Genomic DNA, 19,238 nt, shown 5'->3' on the forward strand with positions numbered 1-19,238 from the left:
TCAAGCAGGTGGCACAGGTAGATAATATAAGAGGATGTTCTATGAGTCAAACGGTCGATCAGTCAATTATAACCTGTGAGTTATACGTTCTCACAGGTAAAAGAAATAAGAAAATGGTCTGTGAGTCATACGGTCGCACAGCCATAAATAACCTGTGTTAAACCTTCAAGCAGGTGGCACAGGTAAATAATATAAGAGGATGGTCTATGAGTCAAACGGTCGATCAGTCAATTATAACCTGTGAGTTATACGTTCTCACAGGTAAAAGAAATAAGAAAATGGTCTGTGAGTCATACGGTCGCACAGCCATAAATAACCTGTGTTAAACCTTCAAGCAGGTGGCACAGGTAAATAATATAAGAGGATGGTCTATGAGTCAAACGGTCGGTCAATTATAACCTGTGTGTTATACGTTCTCACAGATAAAAGAAATAAGAAAATGGTCTGTGAGTCATACGGTCGCACAGCCATAAATAACCTGTGTTAAACCTTCAAGCAGGTGGCACAGGTAAATAATATAAGAGGATGGTCTATGAGTCAAACGGTCGATCAGTCAATTATAACCTGTGAGTTATACGTTCTCACAGGTAAAAGAAATAAGAAAATGGTCTGTGAGTCATACGGTCGCACAGCCATAAATAACCTGTGTTAAACCTTCAAGCAGGTGGCACAGGTAAATAATATAAGATGATGGTCTATGAGTCAAACGGTCGCTCAGTCAATAATGACCTGTGAGTTATACCTTTACACAGATAAATGGGTAGCTGGTTTCACCTGCCGAACAAACCTTCTGGGAACTGAATTGTTACATTTTTACTACTACTTGAATTCTTCGTTTCTTCTCAGGCGACACCAACTTTTTAGGGGGTGAAATCACACCAGTGGCTATAATGATCTCCCAATTGGTTAAGCAACATGAAAGTTGTGGTGCATATTTTTTAAACATTACAGGGGTTGTGAAAAATGAAGGAACCAGTGATGTTGTCTATAATTTGCTCCATATCAAGTCATAAAGGCAGGCGACAGCATTTTTTACATTTCAACAAGAACGAGCGTAATGTGTCCCTGCCTTTGTTTCCACCCTGTAGACAGTCTGGGATTTCTAATAAATCTATGTATTTATAGGGTACAATTCACCCTTGTAGCTACTGGGATGGTCACAGTAGGGAATACTTCCTTGGTACTTTACCCAGGGAACACGGGATTCCTGTTTAAGAGAATGGTCTAAGAGTCACACAGTCATAGAGCCAAAATAACCTGTGGTAACCCTCCTATCAAGTCGCACAGGTAAATAGAATAAGAGAATGGTCTGTGAGCCATACGACCACACAGCCAAAATATAACCTGTAAGTCCTACTTTCGCACAGGTAAATAGAATAAGAGAATGGTCTGTGAGCCATACGGCCACACAGCCGAAATATAACATGTGGGTCCTACTTTCGCACAGGTAAATAGAATAAGGGAATGCCGAATGGTCTGTGAGCCATTCAGCCACACAGCCGAAATATAACATGTGAGTCCTACTTTCGCATAGGATAATAGAATAAAAGAATGGTCTGTGAGTCATACGGTCACACAGCCAATATATAACATGCGAGTCCTACTTTCGCACAGGTAAATAGAATAAGAGAATGGTCTGAGAGCCATACAGCCACACAGCCGAAATATAACATGTGAGTCCTACTTTCGCATAGGATAATAGAATAAAAGAATGGTCTGTGAGTCATACGGTCACACAACCAATATATAACATGTGAGTCCTACGTTCGCACAGGTAAATAGAATAAGAGAATGGTCTGAGAGCCATACAGCCACACAGCCGAAATATAACATGTGGGTCCTACTTTCGCATAGGTAAATAGAATAAAAGAATGGTCTGTGAGTCATACGGTCACACAGCCTAAACATAACCTGTGAGTCATACTTTCGCACCGGTAAATAGAAAAGAAGAAAAATGGTCTGTATGGTGACACATTTTAAAATTAACTTCGCAGTATTGAGTCAACGATCAGCCATGAACAAATACTAACTGTGAGCCATACGGTCACACAGCAGAATTATCTTTATAAACCAGGCATAACGGGTAAAGACCATGACCTGATATTGAGCTAATTTCATGATGTATAAACCCAAGAAGGTTAAAAAATATCAAAACAGGCAAAAACCTGACTTGTTACCGGCAAGAATTAATTTTCGAATTAAAAAGAAACAAAATATGATACAAAATAATCCACAATAATCAGCTAACCAAACTCACTCGGGACTGGGTGGGAGGGCACAAAAATATGCGATTAACTCCCCAATTCGGGCGTGGAGCTCGGGGAAGTTCAAACTGCCCTTCTTCTATCTCTGTCAAGAATGATTCAGCGTTCGAATCTCTGAACACTGCTTGTTTGAAGGGCGCTGATTGGTTGTTCGAAAAGAACTTCGGTTTGATGCTTGGCCCCTGTAACGTTGGGCCAAATCAAAATATATCGGCCGTCACGTCCGGCCTAAATTTTTATTTTTGTTTCACAAAAATGAATTTATGCCTACCTTCTCGGCCGTTATAGTTATTCAGAAAGAACCCATAATCACTCCACACTAAATGTTTCTTGGTGGGAATACCAGCAACTTTTATTGACTGGCATAAAGCATAACAAATACGAGAAACTTTACAAACCAAAATGGAAATCATTTTGCACAAATTGTCATGCCTGACATATACGATCATTACACTTATTGTGTATCTGAAAATGTTTTACAAACGTTGTAATATAACCAACAATCAATCACGATTTTTCCACCCGCCAATGGAGCGATAGCGACGAAAACCCCCCCAAAGCGAGCCGCTAGGCGATTTAGAAAGGCCAGTAAGGTAGGCATGAACAAAATGATGATCCCTGGAAACGTGACCATCAGATTCAGATACCCCTTTCCACGATACTGTGCTGTTTCTCTCATGAACAAATAAATGCCATACAATAAGCACTCATAAACACCGGATAGTGAAATTACCCCTCCTGATTTACCTTGTTTCATTTATGCACAATGTCAAAATTTTGAAATCCACTCTGTGGTACTTCTGTCGTCACTGTTAAACAGTAGTCTGAGCTTACGATACAAAGATTCAAAATAACCATCTATGACATTGCTTGAATGCTTGAAAGTCCTGAATTCCATTTTTCTCGGCAGGATTTATAACGTTATAGATTCTATGCAAAGTTTTGTAATCGTGTCGATACATAAGATAACGTTAGTAACGGCACGGAACTTTAATCGGATACTTTTCAAACCCCATCTGTCAGTCAAAAACTAGCTCCGGTATGCAAAATATTTTCAGTGCTTTACAAAATCGGTAAGATATACGATTTTCAGTGCTTTACAAAATCGGTAAGATATACGACTTAAAACCTTGTTAAGTTTGAGCCCAGAAAGATTGCACATTGCAACGACAAGTTAATCAATCTTCCGGAATGTTTTCAAGCCAATAAGTAGCAATTATACTTTACATCCTCACATTACACTTTTATCATCACAGAGAATATAAAAACAAATTAATAAAATGTCCGTCTATGGCAACCGATATGCCCTGAAGTGTCCTTCTTTTAAGTACATCTCCAGTCTTTGTCAATCTAAATCGGGCGGAAATCAGAACACGTGCCATTTTGAATCATGCCTCAGCACGCCATTTCACCCCTATTATTGAAAATGCTCACATCCAAAAGCTAGCAGTATGGACCTCACGGCCATACCAACAGCCCCCACGTGGGGAACATACAGTAGAGAGTTTGTAATGTGTTATTCGAACCCTATTTGATATTAAACGCCTGTATGAAGTTCCCTCATCCTGACTAGAAACGTTCAGATAAACACCAAATCGCAGTTATACTACCCTTGACTTAACAGTTTTCAGTCAAGTAAATCTGTAAAAAGTTTCGTGAAGACTCCATGGCCTTTTCGTCACCCACGCTGACAAGAGTTCTTTGTAACACAAACAATCGTCTGCTGTTTGCTTCCCGTCTTGCTACTAGTAGACTAGTGACTGAGATAAACTGTGAATGAACACAGGCTACATACCCCAATACTTATATGGATAAAAAAGAAAGACCTGGGGCATCAGTGTACATGTGCCCGGAAAGTTTCCAAACTCATATTGTGGAATCGAACGTTACCAATGTCAAGATACGAATATCCCACTTACCGCAACAGTGTACGTTAACGTTCAAATCCAGCGCTGTAAATTCCCCCAAAGCGACGATTCACAAAACAACAAAAGATAAGATTAACTCACAAACACAAAAATATGCGATTAACTCCCCAATTCGGGCGTGGAGCTCGGGGAAGTTCAAACTGCCCTTCTTCTATCTCTGTCAAGAATGATTCAGCGTTCGAATCTCTGAACACTGCTTGTTTGAAGGGCGCTGATTGGTTGTTCGAAAAGAACTTCGGTTTGATGCTTGGCCCCTGTAACGTTGGGCCAAATCAAAATATATCGGCCGTCACGTCCGGCCTAAATTTTTATATAATACATCACTTAAGAAGTTGAAGATGGTATGAGAATTGCAACAGAGGACTGCCTACCATATGCGCTACCCTGTAACATATACAGTCAAACCTGCCCGAGCGACCACCTCTTCTCTGCGACCACCTGGCCATTTCGACCGCTTTTTCTCGGTCCCGATTTTTTTCCCCATTGACGTAAGCATTAAGCGACCTTTTCTCAACGACCACCTGGCCAACGCGACCGCGACCGGCCCAAATTGGGACCCATGACGACCGCATCATTTTCAAAATTGAGGTATCATCGATTTTTGATGATAACTAGCGTGATTTTGTGCCGAAATCATTGTAAGAAAATCCGAATTTAGTTGTTACAAAAGATTTTAGTGTACAAATACTTGAGCTTTAAAACACTGTATCGTATAAAACTTCGATAAAATCTTGGGGTTAAATTTACAGTGTGCGTGTTGTATTTGACATTGTGTGCGTGCAGTATGCTTGCTATTTGCCATTCAACACAACGGAAACCTTTTATACTTTGCATCGGGCATGTTTTGAGTCCATACTCCTCTCAGCGACCACCTGTCCAAATCGACCGTTTTTTCCCGTCCCCCGGGTGGTCGACTTGGGCAGGTTTGACTGTAAATGTAGATGTAGTAATCTTTATGAATTTTATTTTTCGACAATCGTACATGATACAAACAGCGATACTTCAGGTGTCATCTGGCCTATATCTATAACAGTCAGTGTATGAGAACATAGACCCTGCCAAGCCTAACTCGCTCTGACGCGCTCCAAGCTATATATACATATATATGACATCCATCTGCCCTATTATAGCCATGTTGCTGCCTTGCAAACATCAACGGTTGATTTTAGTTCCATCCACGAGGCATCGAGTTATGGCAAGTTTTATTACATTATCAAGTCATAGCTTCAGATTGGTTTCGGCGTCATACCTTATGAATCTCCGATTAGTGCTGTGCGGGCAGCTTTAATGATGTTACACACGGCTACTGGCTCAATGGAATATTCACGCTGTAACGGCTGTCAGAGATGTTGCTCCTGTATTCTTCCATGTGATTAAAATTTCACGATGTATTTTACGTATACAGACCTACATGTGATGTGCAGAGAAACAATTCATAGCCTCCAACGACATCTTATTGCAGACGAACTGTGTTTTATACCTCAATTATCACCTCTTATGTTGATTGATTCCCATTCCAATTTCGAATTTACGTACGGCATCTGGGTACCAGGATCATGAAAGCCAATAACCTACAAAATACTTGTACTGGTTTAAGATATCCTTTATGGTGGCTGTGGTTTCTTATCTTTTGTAATTCTGTTTCTTCGAAGACTGCAAGCTTTCAGTTAGTTTCAGGGAAAAGTTAAAGCACCCTTACTGATTAGGGGTTGTAAACGGAATCGATGATAAAACTAGGTTACCATGTTAATCATACTAATGGAGCTGTGTGTATGACATAGGCCTTTGTGTGTTCCGACTTTGCAAACCTCTAAAGAAACAATCCTAACATGTATAAAACTGCAAAAGAATTCTGGTCAGCAAAATGGAAATTCCGATTTCTTTGGAAAATGAACATACCTAATTAGGTGTTCTGGTGATTCGACCTATCCACATGGTAAGTATCAGACGTATTGTGTCTTTAAGGCCCGTAAGGTTTTTTTTTTTTTTAATTTTTCGCTTTTCATTTTGGATCATATATCAGTATTCCAACTGCACTTATTGGCATGTTTTCATGTATTTAGTGTGTATATGGTAAAGTTATACCGAATGGTTTCCTTAGTTCTTCACATATCAATTTTCAGTACGGCTGTTCAGCAGAAGCTGTCTGCTTTGTGAGGTTACATTATCACCCAGCCCACACTCCCTCTTAATATTAGGTGTGACTGTGTTTGTCTGTCTGCCTTTGTGTTTCCGTTTTTTTTTGTAGCCAGCATAACACTAGAACATTCAGATGGATAATGATGATATTTGGTATGGTGGTAGATGTTGGGAAGATAAAGGTTAAGCTTAATTTTTGGACCCCTAGTATGTGACCTTGGTATTGCAGCACAACTTCCGTTTCTTGTTGTTTGAAGTTTTACTGTACTGCCTGTTTACTTCCGCTTGCTGAAGGGCCATGGTACACCATGACGCGGATGACAGGACTGCTGTTGTTCTGCACATTGACAGTGTTGTCCTGCAGCCAGGCTGAGTTCATCTCAGGAAAGGAAAGTAAGATTATTAAATGATATCATCGGAAAAGGCATTCATATCCCGTGAGTAAGGATTGTAAACATATTAAGAAATGTATGTTAAAAATGTATGATCCCCAACAAAAATAGCCCACATAGTAAGCGAATATCATTTGAATGGCATGGCATCTCTCTTCTTCTGTTAATCAACGAAAACACTGTACGTACGCAAAATATGATGACAACTTGCTGTTTCAATCAATATCATCCTATTTCCAGATACTACCATGTAATCTTATTTGCTCTATGGATAGACCCACAAATGAAGTTACCGGCGTGCGTCATTGTCATTATCGTATGTTACCCTTGGCAATGAGGTTTCGTTGCTAATTTCATGGGCATAAAGTGATAAATATGAATTCAATGAGAGGACAGATGGACATTTCATAACATATAACGTCTTGTTTCACATCAAAACATCATCATGTATACTTAATTACATTTACAGACTATGAGAACATGACTAACAGTACATGTGCACGCTGACACATACATGGTGATGAAAATAGAAATTCAAAATTTGAGACCACGACACATGATGATGTAAAAGAACACTATAAATGATATAGTAGGATGCAAATTTGTAACATAGAATGCATGTATATCATTTTTGACATTGTACACGGTTGAATCAGGAAACCATGACTCTCTCCTGCCAAGCCTGTATCATCACGAGTAGTGCTATATAGGATACTTGACTTTCCGTTTGGCCTCCCGACATACATGAACTTTTATGTGACGTATGGGCCGGGTTAACGATCCTGTTTGAAAGTGTGAAACAGATGGTATTAACGTTACTTGTCTGTGGTATTAATTGTCCGTGGGATGGAGACATAAAGCACATCGTAACATTTAATTAGACTAGAAGAAGTTTAATATTTAATATCAGAATAATAATTTATTTTCAATAATAATCAATTTTCAATAATAATTGATTTTTAATAATAATCTATTTTTAATAATAATTCATTTTAATAATAATTTATTTTCAATGATAATCTATTTTTAATATTAATTTATTTTCAATAATAAATTGTTTTTAATTATATTCAGATTTTGGCTCAATGTGCAATTTGGGAGCAAAAATGTCGTTTGTGGCTGTTTTGAAAGCAGAAAAAGTAACTAAGACATAACATTTTACATGGAAAATAGATCGTATATTGTATACTACTAGGAAAAGGTGTAGGCAATGGCAAAGACTTCTAAAAGAATGACCACATGTAATGTGCCATATTTCACAAATGTGCATATTATGGGCACTACTGGTGTCAAATTTGAAATCTATCTGAAATTTGAAAGCTATCCTTTGAGAAACCTCATCTTGGATTGTCAAACTTAAATGTTTTAAGTTGCATTATTTTCGACATATAACCACAAAATACAATAAGAACGGACTACAAATATCCATAGGAATGTATTTAGTAAAAACTACAAAGAAGTGGCAAAATTCGAGTGATAATAACCTATTGTACCATTTCGCTTATGACATGGGCTGCCATCTTGGATTTTGACCAATAACGTCATCAAATTAGCATAGATTATGAATATTTAATCATGAATGCTACATGATATTTTATAAGATGTTAATGCTATTGGAAACAAGAGTGTTTACCAAGAAAACTATGAAACCTTAATGTTTACGCCGAAATCAGAGAGTTTTGTAAACTATGCCTGTCAGCAACCTGTTGCCAAGGCAACACGAAATATCATAAACTTATTTCATTATCTTAAACTTGTTGCCAAGTAAATTTAAGGAGAAGTCAACAAGTTTGGTAGTCCTAGCTCACGTCGATCGGCATTTACATGACGGCAAGTATTCCTATAAATCACCATATGGCTATTGCATATAAAGCAAATTAGTTTTTTGGGTGGGATGGGGTTAATTTTGAGATACGACTTTACTTTTTGTATCCAAAGTCTTGTATTAACCATTTCCCAAGTGGGTGAACCGGTCAGGACCAGTTTGAACCGGTTTGAACCAGTTTGAACCGGTCAGAACCAGTTTGAACCGGTTGAAACCGGTCAGAACCAGTTTGAACCGGTTGAAACCGGTCAGAACCTGTTTGAAACGGTTAGAACTGGTTAGAACTACGGGTGGGGATCGATAAATGGCAAACTCAAAATATATGACACCAAACCGGTTCTAACTGGTTCAAACCGGTTCTGACTGGTTCTGACTGGTTCTGACCGGTTCAAACTGATTCTGACCGGTTCTAACTGGGTCTGACTGGTTTGAACCGCTTCTAACTGGTTCTGACCGGTTTAAACTGGTTCCGACTGATTCAAACCCGTTCTGACCGGATCTAACTGGTTCAAACTGGTTCAAACCGGTTCAAACCGGTTCTAACTGGTTCAAACCGGTTCTGACGGTTCAAACCGGTTCTGACCGGTTCAAACTGGTTCTGACCGGTTCAAACTGGTTCAAACCGGTTCTAACTGGTTCTGACCGGTTTAATTTGGTTCTGACCTGGTTTAAACTGGTTCTGACCGGTTCTAACTGGTTCTGACCGACTTGAACCGGTTCTAACTGGTTCTGACTGATTCAAACCGGTTCTGACCGGATCTAACTGGTTCTGACCGGTTCTGACCGGTTCAAACTGGTTCTTACCGCTTCAAACCGGTTCTAACTGGTTCTAACTGGTTCAAGCCGGTTCTGACCGGTTATAACCGGTTCTGACCGGTTCAAACTGGTCCTGACCGGTTCAAACTGGTTCAAACTGGTTCTAACCGGTTCTAACTGGCTCAAACCAGTTCTGACCGGTTATAACCGGTTCTGACCGATTCAAACTGGTCCTGACCGGTTCAAACCGGTTCTGACCGGTTATAACCGGTTCTGACCGGTTCTGACTGGTCCTGACCGGTTCAAACTGGTTCAAACCGGTTCTAACTGGTTCAAACTGGTTTTAACCGGTTATAACCGGTTCTGACCGGTTCAAACTGGTTCTGACCGGTTCAAACTGGTTCAAACTGGTTCTAACTGGTTCAAACCTGTTCTAACTGGTTCAAACCGGTTCTGACTGGTTCTGACCGGTTCAAACCGGTTCTAACCGGTTCTAACTTCAAACCGGTTGTAACTGAATTTTGTAAACTATGCCTGTTGCCTGTTGCCATGGCAACACAAAATATCATAAACTTATTTTATTATCTTAAACTTGTTGTCAAGTAAATTTAAGGAGAAGTCAACAAGTTTGGTAGTCCTAGCACACGTCGTTCGGCAGTGACATGGCTGTTCCCTATTGCATATAATGCAAATTAGTTTTTTTTTTTTGGTGGGGTGTGTGGGGGGGTTATTTTGAGATACGACTTTACTTTTTACAAAGTCGAAATTGATGGTGTTAACCATTTCCCAAGTGGGTGTCGAAAAATTTTGATATGATACACATGTAGAAAGTCTCTGTTTCATCCGTACAAACCTCTCTTAAGAACGGAATAATAATTTATTTTGATAATAATTTATTTTCAATAATAATCTATTTTATTAATAATTTATTTTTGGTGATAGTTTATTTTTAGTAATGATTTATTTTTAAAATATTTGACGTTGACTCCTGTACAAATGTAAAAAAAATGATATAGACATGCATTCTATGACTCTTGACTCCCAATCTGTACTGTTACAGATAAAAGCACAGTCTATCAAGTAATAACTACAATGCATGACATTTCCTAGTTACCAGCCTTGCCGAGACGGTGGAGGCGTGGCGAGACTGTGGGGAGCCTGAGCTGTACACCAATCTCCTGGTCACGTGCACAATATCCTTCGTCACTGATCTGTTGGAGGCTGGGAACGAGAGTATATGCTTGTGGCCAGTGTCATCCAGCTCAGCTCTTTGGTAAGTCGTCGTCATCATCTCCTTTATCGGACTTTTTTATTCTGGCGGTGGTGTTTTTTCTTTCTTGACAATTCTGTGTTTCATTACTCCAGGCCCTACAGTCGGCTTGTGGCGTGCACCCATCAGGTTGGATATATAACAAACTGTAGAGAAGCCATCCTAGTCAACAGATTTATGCTGGGAATACACAAAAGGTAAGGAAATACGAAAATTGATCCAAAGTGCAAAATTAATTTTGCATTTGCGTCTATGCAATATACATATGTTGATGTCTCGGAGACAGCTGTTGTGGGAAATGGAGAAAGGTTGTCACCCAATCAAGAGAAATCACCCAAATACTTTTTTTTATACTTTTACCTTATTACATTTTCAATAAGTGAACACTTCCCACCTCTGTAGCTTCTACGCTGACTGTCCAGTGCCGCCTGTGGCACAGAGAGACGCGCCTACCTACGTTTCCGCCATTTTCATCACCATCACTACGTCATTGACCGTTGCTACTGCCGCTCTTCTGGCATCTGGATATTTGCCCAATCGAAGGTGACACCTAGCGGTAACGCGAGGAAAAGCAATTTTACAAACGTATAACTCTACTCGCCCCAGTTTATAGTGCCGAGGGTATGCCCAAGGCATGTGTATATTTATATCAAGCTGTCGTTGACGTTATGAAGTATACTGACAAATGAAGTACTTAAAAGAGGGCCGTAGACAACATTCAAATTTGCTCAGGTCCAACCGATAGCTTCGTATTTTTCATCTTTACAATTTTTGTCGCAATGAACGAACAATATCTGTATATATGATAATGAGAAACCAATATACGGTACATTTTGGAGTAAATGAGGTTGGTATGTGTATCTCTGTGAAAATTCTATGCTAGAAGCTGTCATGAATGATTGAGATACTTTGACAATCAAAGTTGAATACAGAGGTTTAGCTTTGTTAGAAGGCTTGATAAGATCTTCATGATATTACAATACCACTGGTGAATTCTCATTTGATCCAATTAGCCACCCACTGCCCTACTTAAGAAATGTTTCCCACATATGTTACATGTTTTGCTGAAAGCTCTAGATTAATGATTATATTCAATATGTGAGCAGTTATGAGAGTAAGTGTGTGTATAGGTTGATGCCTATCTTGTAAACTGGCATATACGCCGTTGTATATGTGTGCAATATACTATCCATGGTTGTTGCATGAAATTGTTTTTTAACTATACTTTTACACGTGATAATGGCTGCCACAATGATATCACATTATTTCACCAGTACACAATCTTTGTACTCTTACTTGTGAAATAATGTGATAGAGGGGTGCTATAACAATTTGCACTAATAGACACAACCCCATTATTTCACTAGTGAGAGCAAAGGTAGTGTGTATTAGTGAAAAAAATGTGATAGACTCAAACAGCCCTCTATCACATTTTTTCACTAATAAGAGTACAAAGGTTGTGTCTATTAATTATTGAAATAATGTGATAGAGGGGTGCTATCACATTATTTTACTTGTAGGAGAAAAAAGATTGTGTTATTAGTGAAATAATGTGATAGACCCCACCCCTCTATCAATATTTCACCAGTAAAAGATTCAAGAACCGGTCTAAATTTGTATACTAGAGAAAAAAATGTTAGCACCCTTCTATTACATTAATTCACTAGTATACATACAATTATTGAAATACCCGTTCGAAAACAACTTATCACAACTTTTCCAACTATCACGTTTTCTGTCCTAAAATACAGTAAATATTCAGGGCTAAATAAATGTGTTAGATATTCAAGTCTGAAATTGGTGTTCTACCTTCAAGCATCGAATACAATAAAAGCCAGTTAATTGCACAACGGATAAACGCACACTTCTGTTAACTGCACAGATTCTAAAGTCCCAAACCGGTGCGGTCCAGCTAGATAGCTTCGCATTATTGCACCAGCCAGATAATTGCACGGAGTTACTGGTAAATAGGCCGTTCAATCAAGCGACTTCTACTGTATTTATTTGAGCTTAGCCATCTTCAGATTTATTGCAAGGAAAGGGCGGAAAACAGAACATCTGATAGAATAGAAAGCCTGATAAAAACGCTTAAAACTGCAAAAGCAAACCCGAGCCTAACCACCGCTTGAAGGCTACTTGAGATGAAGTCAGTGAGGTTAACATGCGATTTACATGTCAAAGGATTAAGAGATTTTCTCTTTTATGACTGTTGTTATCGAATCTACAGATAAACCACAGTTTACAAAGTAGAAAACGACCGATACAGAACTGATAAGGACTCTCCCACATGCGCCCCGGAATTTCGAGTATTTATATCGCCCCTTTCCATGCCCATGCATACTTACACACACACAAAAACTTTCTGTTTTGCCATCATACATATACCGTATATGTATCACTTCTGTTTGAAATAGTCCATACTTCAGACGAAATACCAATAACTCCCAGGTTGAGTGGTAATCACTGCATGCCCCCAGGCGGTTAGAGTACACGTTTCACAACAAGTAACAAATTGGGGTGCTTAAAATTTCCCTTTTTGTCACTAAATGGCCATCAAGCATCACTTGATCAAGTTAGGTCTTCATATTTTCGATGACTTATTTAGATTAAAACAAACGCGTGACGGCATAATTACTTTAATTTGTCTGGGGTCAGAGTAAGTCAGGCATGTGACAATCGCCTTTATTATCTTTCTGCATTCGCCGACAAACACCTAAAACAAGTTACGCCCAGAAGGGATATACGTATCAGGAAGGGAGTTATTAGCGTTGTTTTTCCAACAGACAAACTGCGTCGTTCGTACGTACTGATTTTTTCCTCGACACGAGGGCAGGTGTGTGAAATAGGTGCCATGTGGCGCTACACAGCTGTTGCAGTGATGGTTCTGATCATGGCGCGGCTGCAGTTTGACCGAGGTGGGGCGGCCATGGCACAGAACACAACACGTAAGTCCTTGAGAAAGTCTCACACAGTGCTCTAACATAACGACTAGTAGCAACAGTTTTTAGCCATAGGTTTTAACGTTAAAATGAGCAATTGAATTTGTGATATCGGTGGATTTAGGCGGTTTGATGTTAAGAAAATATCTGTTATGTATAACCATTTTGTAGAAAATTATGGTGGGAGGGGTATCTACATTTTCCTTCCATCCTGGCTTCTCATATGGTATGGTAAACCCATACGACTACACACCTGTGTATTTCTTAGCCTTGATGCGGCTAATCTAAGCTTTTGTAAAATCTCTTCTTATTGCAGTACGTATATTAGTCGTTTGCTCCCTTATCCCCTAAGCTTTGAGTACAAAAGTGGCAATATTTCTCTTTTGTGCTTGTCTTCTTACATGGGATTCATCCGAACGTCTAAAATTCTGACGAAATGTGTTAGTTACAATATTTGACTTCTGCCTTTTTTTTAAGGACGTATATTTTCCGTCAGTTTGTTGTTCATTGATATGTTCTCTTCGCCCCTAGCCTTGGAGTACAGAAGTGACAACTTTTGTGCTTGATCTAAAACTCGTGTTTATTCAGAAGGTCTTGTAAATCCGTATCAATTTATGACCATAAGAACTCGTAACGAAATTTGGTAGTAACAATATTGATTTCCGTCCCAATTTCTGGTATAATTACGGGTGTTTCTCCTGACCTTTCTGTACAGAAGTGGTCAGGATTTTCTTTCGAGCCTGTGCTTAACATACTATTCATTGTACAAACGACGCCTAGTTTATTATATGGTGTTAGCTCTAGCGTCTTTTATGACGCATATTTTCCAGCATAGCGACCCCGTGCGTTCTAAGCATAAGTAGACTCTAAAATGTCTATAGTTCTTGATCAGATCTATATAGATTATTTGTAGATTTGTTATATAATGTTTTATACTTCATGTACTGATTGAAGAATCCTTGTACAGAGTGCATGGAGGTAAGCTTTCTTCATATTCTTCGCATGTTCCCAAGTTCTGGCCATGCTGTTTGGGGGTTGTTGAGTGGCGTGTGTGTTTGCGTGCGCATTTTTCACTTCATTAGGTTGAACTCATTAGGCCAAGTCCGCGTTTTTGTTACATAGATCCATATGATTTTAGTTGTTTTTCCTTAAACTTTTGGTCAGGTATAACTCTGATAGTTTTATTAATATATCATGTCAGTATATCCACATTCACGTCATCGTCGCTTGAAGTATACTTCGACTTGAGGACTTAATTACCACCTAGACAACTCCAGTACGAGGTAGTTTTGTCACAGAAATGCCTGTTGTAGTTATCGACAAGAAATCAACTCTTGACAACTGGTTGAAAAAATTCTACATTCGTATCAGCGCAACAAATGTGATGCTCATTTCTGGCTTGACGCCGACGATGATAGTCGTTTTCTACCACGGTACGCCTGGCCACTGAACATGCTAATCATGTGCGCCTGAAGATACATTCGGTGTCAAATGTCATGGACAGCTAGGCAAACATTTGTACCTGAGACGACTGAGATGCTTATGAATACAGTACCTGGCGTGGTCTTAATAGAAGGGAGTTTTGTTATCATTTACTTTTCAGAATGTTCTCCCCTATAACTTGCTTGATGAGGGCTTGGTTACAACGCATATAACGGCAGATGAAAGTATGACCCTGTTAGAATTGTGTACGTTTATATATAAACATGTATCAGGCACGCGTCGTGAAATGCATGTAATGTTTCAACAAGCCGCTAGAGGGCCCAAAATATAATGCTTTCGAGATCTCATCAAGTCCTACTCACATACCAAACATCAAGACAGTCCGTTCCAGCTTTTCCGAGCTATGTTTTTCATCGACATAGTAAGTTACAGGAATTCTCTGCAGCCTCCAGAATGTCCCTGATGGATGTCCGAAACCTCTTACTACAAACTCCTTGGAGTAAGAGGTTTCCGGCTCCGGAAATCCATCTGGAACATTGTGGAGGCTACAGAGAAAGCCTCATGTATTCTACAGACATACAAATATACGTACAAAGAGACACTACCAAAATATTACTTTCTTGCCAAAAGTAGTGAACTACCTATGATAACAAGTTTACATCATCCGTCTTGTCTATAAAAGGTTGACAGTTGGCTGCATTCAACTTTGTTAAACTTTGCTCTTTTCAGAAATGACCACGATTCCAACGACACGGCATGTTACAACAGCAGCAGCGACCACGATTCCAACGACACAGCATGTTACAACAGCAGCAGCGACCACGATTCCAACGACACAGGATGTTACAACAGCAGCAGCGACCACGATTCCAACGACACAGGATGTTACGACAGCAGCAAAGACCACGATTCCAACGACACAGGATGTTACAACAGCAGCAAAGACCACGATTCCAACGACACAGGATGTTACAACAGCAGCAAAGACCACGATTCCTACGACACAGGATGTTACAACAGCAGCAAAGACCACGACTCCAACGACGGCGAATCCTACAACACCTAAACAAACTACTGAAGAGACTACAAAACAAACTACAATTCAAACTTCAGTGGAGACCACAGCACGAACCACACAGGCATCAACTCAGATGACGACAGACCAAACAACACGGCTTACTACTGCGAGAACCACGGCAGAGACCACCAAACAAACTACAAGTCCAACTACTGCGAGAACTACTAGGGGGACGACCAAACAAACTACAAGTCCAACTACTGCTAGAACTACAGCAGAGACCACCAAACAAAATACAACACAAATCACCACGATCCCAACGACGCAGAATCCTACAACACGTAAACAGACTACCGAAAAGACAACAGCAAAAACAACACAGCAAACCACTCTGATGAGTTCAGAACAAACTACACTTCAAACTACAATGGAGACCACGGCACGAACAACACAAGCATCTACAATGATGACGACAGACCAAACAACACGCGTTACTACTGCGAGAACCACGGCAGAGACCACCAAACAAACTACAAGTCCAACTACTGCGAGAACCACGGCAGAGACCACCGAACAAACTACAAGTCCAACTACTGCTGAAACTACGGCAGAGACCACCGAACAAACTACAAGTCCAACTACTGCAAGAACATCGGAAGAGACCACCAAACAAACTACATTTCAAACTACTGTGCTAACCACGGCAGAGACCACCAAACAAACTACAAATCCAACCACTGCGAGAACAACAGCAAGGACCACTAAACAAACTACAACACAAATCACCACGATCCCAACGACGCAGAATCCTACAACACGTAAACAAACTACACTTCAAACTACAGCACGAACAACAAAAGCATCAACTCAGATAACAACAGACCAAACAACACGGCTTACTACGGCGAGATCCACGGCAGAGACCACCAAACAAACTACAAGACCGACTACTGCGAGATCCACGGCAGAGACCACCAAACAAACTACAAGTCCAACTACTGTGAGAACCACGGCAGAGACCACCATACAAACTACAACACAAATCACCACGATCCCAACGACGCAGAATCCTACAACACGTAAACAAACTACACTTCAAACTACAGCACGAACAACAAAAGCATCAACTCAGATAACAACAGACCAAACAACACGCGTTACTACGGCGAGATCCACGGCAGAGACCACCAAACAAACTACAAGCCCGACTACTGCGAGATCCACGGCAGAGACCACCAAACAAACTGCAAGTCCGACTTCTGCGAGATCCACGGCAGAGACCACCAAACAAGCTACAACACAAATCACCACGATCCCAACGACACAGAATCCTACAACACGTAAACAAACTACTCAAAAGACTACGGAACAAACTACACAACAAACTACATTGGAGACCACAGCACGAACAACACGGCTTACTACTGCAAGAACCACGGCAGAGACTACGGAACAAACTACAAGTCCAACTACTGTGAGAACTACTAGGGAGACCACCAAACAAACTACAAGCCCGACCTCTGCGAAAACCACGGCAGAGACCACCATACAAACTACAATTCCAACTACTGCAAGAACCACAGCAGAGACCACCAAACAAACTACAAGTCCAACTACTGCGAGAACTACGGCAGAGACCACTATACAAACTACAACACAAATCACCACGATCCCAACGACGCAAAATCCTACAACACGCAAACAAACTACTCAAAAGACTACAGCACAAACAACACAGCAAACCACGCAAGTTACCACAGAACAAACTTCACGTAAAACTACAGTGGACACCACAGCACGAACAACACAAGCATCTACAATGATGACGACAGACCAAACAACACGCGTTACTACTGCGAGAACCACGGTAGAGACCACCAAACAAACTACAAGTTCAACTACTGCGAGAACTGCGGCAGAGACCACCGAGCAAACTACAAGTCCAACTACTGCTGAAACTACGGCAGAGACCACCAAACAAACTACACTTCAAACTACTGCGAGAAGTACGGCAGAGACTACCGAACAAACTACACGTGCGACTACTGCGAGGACAACAGCAAGGACCACCAAACAAACTACAACACAAATCACCACGATCCCAACGACACAGAATCCTACAACACGCAAACAAACTACTCAAAAGACTACAGCACAAACAACACAGCAAACCACGCAAGTAACCACAGAACAAACTACACGAAAAACTACAGTGAAGACCACAGCACGAACAACACAGGCATCAACTCAGATGACGACAGACCAAACAACACGCCTCACTTCTGCAAGAACTACGGTAGAGACCACCAAACAAACTACAAGCCCAACCACTGCAAGAACTACGGCAGAGACCACCATACAAACTTCAAGTCCAACTTCTGCTAGAACTACGGCAAAAACCACCAAACAAACTACAACACAACTCACCACGATCCCAACGACGCAGAATCCTACAACACGTAAACAGACTACCCAGAAGACAACAGCAAAAACAACACAACGAACCACGCTGATGACTTCAGAACAAACTACACTTCAAACTACAGTGCAGACCACGGCAAGAACAACACAGGCATCAACTCAGATGACGACAGACCAAACAACACGCCTCACTTCTGCAAGAACTACGGTAGAGACCACCAAACAAACTACAAGCCAAACCACTACGAGAACCACGGCAGAGACCACCGAACAAACTACAAGTCCAACTTCTGCTAGAACTACGGCAGAGACCACCAAACAAACTACAACACAAATCACCACGATCCCAACGACGCAGAATCCTACAACACGTAAACAGACTACCGAAAAGACAACAGCAAAAACAACACAGCAAACCACGCTGATGACTTCAGAACAAACTACACTTCAAACTACAATGGAGACCACGGCACGAACAACACAAGCATCTACAATGATGACGACAGACCAAACAACACGCGTTACTACTGCGAGAACCACGGCAGAGACCACCAAACAAACTACAAGTCCAACTACTGCGAGAACCACGGCAGAGACCACCAAACAAACTACAAGTCCATCTACTGCGAGAACTACAGCAGAGACCACCAAAAAAACTACAAGTCCATCTACTGCTGAAACTACGGCAGAGACCACAGAACAAACTACAAGTCCAACTACTGCAAGAACATCGGAAGAGACCACCAAACAAACTACATTTCAAACTACTGTGCTAACCACGGCAGAGACCACCAAACAAACTACAAATCCAACCACTGCGAGAACAACAGCAAGGACCACTAA

At 40.6% G+C, this 19,238-nt stretch overlaps 2 protein-coding genes across 2 annotated transcripts in view; both read left to right on the top strand.

Moving 5' to 3' along the window:
* LOC118424091 (receptor activity-modifying protein 1-like) overlaps positions 1–12,401 on the top strand; it is an 18,792-nt gene extending 6,391 nt beyond the window's left edge. The window contains exons 2-5 of the mRNA XM_035832582.1: positions 6,626–6,724; positions 10,415–10,577; positions 10,670–10,771; positions 10,977–12,401. Of these exons, the coding sequence (XP_035688475.1) occupies positions 6,640–6,724; positions 10,415–10,577; positions 10,670–10,771; positions 10,977–11,121 (495 nt within the window). The 5' untranslated portion in view covers positions 6,626–6,639 and the 3' untranslated portion in view covers positions 11,122–12,401. The remainder of the gene's footprint in view (positions 1–6,625; positions 6,725–10,414; positions 10,578–10,669; positions 10,772–10,976) is intronic.
* Positions 12,402–13,376: 975 nt separating this feature from the next.
* Positions 13,377–19,238, top strand: part of LOC118424346 (mucin-5AC-like) — a 14,817-nt gene continuing 8,955 nt past the window's right edge. Inside the window, exons 1-4 of the mRNA XM_035832895.1 lie at positions 13,377–13,519; positions 15,686–16,195; positions 16,481–17,612; positions 18,279–19,224. Of these exons, the coding sequence (XP_035688788.1) occupies positions 13,426–13,519; positions 15,686–16,195; positions 16,481–17,612; positions 18,279–19,224 (2,682 nt within the window). The 5' untranslated portion in view covers positions 13,377–13,425. The remainder of the gene's footprint in view (positions 13,520–15,685; positions 16,196–16,480; positions 17,613–18,278; positions 19,225–19,238) is intronic.

Source organism: Branchiostoma floridae, chromosome 10 (assembly GCF_000003815.2).
Source record: "Branchiostoma floridae strain S238N-H82 chromosome 10, Bfl_VNyyK, whole genome shotgun sequence".
NCBI classification, from domain to species: Eukaryota; Metazoa; Chordata; class Leptocardii; order Amphioxiformes; family Branchiostomatidae; genus Branchiostoma; species Branchiostoma floridae.